Raw genomic sequence first — 2,660 nt, forward strand, 5'->3', positions numbered from 1 at the left:
GTGTCACATATGGAGAAATTATATTGAAGTGTTGTTAACCCATATACTTCCAGTCTTGTGTTTGGAATAACTTTGGGAAGCCAAGACTACTATAGAGGAAAAAAACTTGTTGTGTAACAGAGAGAACAAACACCTTAGTAATGTGTCTTGCAACATAATCATGCATACATTGTCATGTAGACAGCATGAATGAGATTAATGGCAACTCCAGGGAATATTTTTATAACATCAATTTTATTTTTATTTAAGCATATGTCAGGGTACATGTTGTTTAGCTTAGGTATTCAAGAAAGGTCGAAAGAAGGTGGTGCAGACCTGAATTTGCAGGTAGTCATAAACTGTTAACATGAGTCCTGGGAACTAAATTTTGATTCTCTGGAGAGCAGGATCTTTTACCTTTGAATCACCTCTCCAGATCCTCCACAAATATTTAGATACCTTATCCCTTTGTGATCTGAAGACAGAGCCCCAATCTCTGGCTCTGTGGCCTCACCCTCTGAAATCTTGAGTACATCCTCAGCCCAGTCCAATGGGACACTTTACATTTTTTCTTCCTAAGAGTCTTTCCAGGGCTTTCTTCATGTCCTTGTTCCTTAGACTATAAATGAAGGGATTCAGCATGGGCGTGACCACAGTGTACATCACCGAGGCTCTTGCGGCAGAGTGTGAGCTTTGGATCACAGCAGAACTGAGATACACTCCTAGGCCTGTGCTATAAAATAGGGAGACAATGGAAAGGTGAGAGGCACATGTAGAAAATGCCTTGTACTTCGCCTGAACTGAAGAGATAGCACGTATGGAGGAGACTATCTTGACATAAGAGTAAAGGATACCACTGAGGGAAACAGCTGCCAATAGCACAGGTACAAGATGCGTAATGAGATGGTTTGGAAAGCCGTCTGAGCAGGTGAGTTGGGACAGCTGATTAAGTTCACAGAAGAAGTGGGGGATCTCCACATCTGTGCAGAAGGTCAGCTGTAGCACAGTTAAGCTCTGTAACGAGGCATGTAGGATACTAACAACCCAAGACAGCAAAACCAGCAGCACACAGAGCCTGGGGTTCACAATGACTGTGTAGTGCAGGGGATGGCAGATCGCCACATATCGGTCATAGGCCATCACAGCCAGGAGAAAGTTGTCCAATTCTGCAAAAACCAAGAAGACACACATCTGGATAATGCAGCCTGCATAGCTGATAGCCTTGCTCTGGGTCTGTATATTTACCAGCATCTTCGGAACTGTGGTGGAGGTGAAGGAGATGTCCACAAAGGACAAGTTAGAAAGGAAGAAGTACATGGGTGTGTGCAGGTGAGGCTGTGAGATGATGGCCACAGTGATGAGCAGGTTCCCAAGCACTGTGACCAGGTACATGGACAGGAACAATGCAAAAATGAGGAACTGAACGTCTGGGTTTTCGGAAAACCCAAGAAGGAAAAAAACTGAAATTCTTCTTGTGCCGTTCCCCGATTCCATGAGTCAGATGTATCTATGGGAGAAGATAAAGGCAGCATAACACTTATTCTCCCATTACTGATATTGATGATTTGCTACGTGACATATTTTCAAAAATCTTAGTCTCTGAATTGTTTCCATGGAACTGGTCCTCTTAGGGAGTCCCTGATGCTAATTTTGATAAACATTTCTTTCACTCTCTGATCCTTCCCCTTAAAAGTCATGTATTCTCCAATTTTCATGAGAAATTATTATGAATACATGTGTCAGTGCTGAGTATGGCTCAGGTAGTGTTCAGAGAGTTGATAGGGGTTGAAAACAACAAAAAGAACTTCATGTATATGAAAGAAAAAATATAGGGAAATAAAAAAAATAATCTCCACTGCCTTTCAGGTGATGATATGACATATATTTGCTATGCATTGACTCAGAAGATTTCACCCTTTTAATAGATGTAAACACACACAGAAAGAGAGAGAATAACAAATAAAAATTTTAAAGCAACTATCTTATGACAAAGAGTGAAGATGCAATGAAGAAAATAAAAGCAGGTGTATTTGAAATGGAAGATAGGAGCTGCCTTTTATATGTCTGCCATCCCATGTGCATGCATATATCTGTGATATATATATTTGGGGGGGGGATTGCTCCCAGGCCTTCATGCATACTAAGCAGGTGATATTCTGACCATATCATTCTGTATAGTGGGATGTTATGTGCCTCATAGGATGCTTAGCAGCAACTGAGTCTCTAACGAAGTCTCTGTGTATGACAGCTGAGACAGTCCAGACACTGCTCACTGTCCACTGGGAAATGAATTTGCTTTACATTGACAATCAGTTTGCCCTAATAGCAAAAATGTTATTTCATCATTAGTATAATTATAAATCTATGAAAAGTATATAAAATCCATCACAGTGGAGCCACAGGACCCATTATACAACATTTTAGATGGTATGAAACAGCTCATCCCCACTAAGAACATCCATTTTCAGACATCTGTGGCTGTTAGTGAAAAAGTAGGCAGAGGGCTGGAAAGAACTGCATATTGACATGGATAGCATCCTGCTGCAGCATGTCATAATCAATGTATGAGAAACTATGCACACATAATATATAAAGAGGTGTTTTAACATATACTAAGAAGCCATGAAATAGAAAAGATCAGTGTTAATTAAATTGATTTTCCTTTAGTACAGTGAAATTAT

General features: G+C 40.3%; 1 protein-coding gene across 1 annotated transcript; it reads right to left on the minus strand.

Moving 5' to 3' along the window:
- Nucleotides 1-439: 439 nt before the first annotated feature.
- Nucleotides 440-1,473, minus strand: LOC127210541 (olfactory receptor 1082-like). The gene is given in 2 exon segments (XM_051170186.1): nucleotides 440-553; nucleotides 556-1,473. Coding segments are annotated over 2 exon segments (1,032 nt in total).
- Nucleotides 1,474-2,660: the final 1,187 nt, after the last annotated feature.

Source organism: Acomys russatus, chromosome 28, assembly GCF_903995435.1.
Source record: "Acomys russatus chromosome 28, mAcoRus1.1, whole genome shotgun sequence".
Classification (NCBI taxonomy): Eukaryota; Metazoa; Chordata; class Mammalia; order Rodentia; family Muridae; genus Acomys; species Acomys russatus.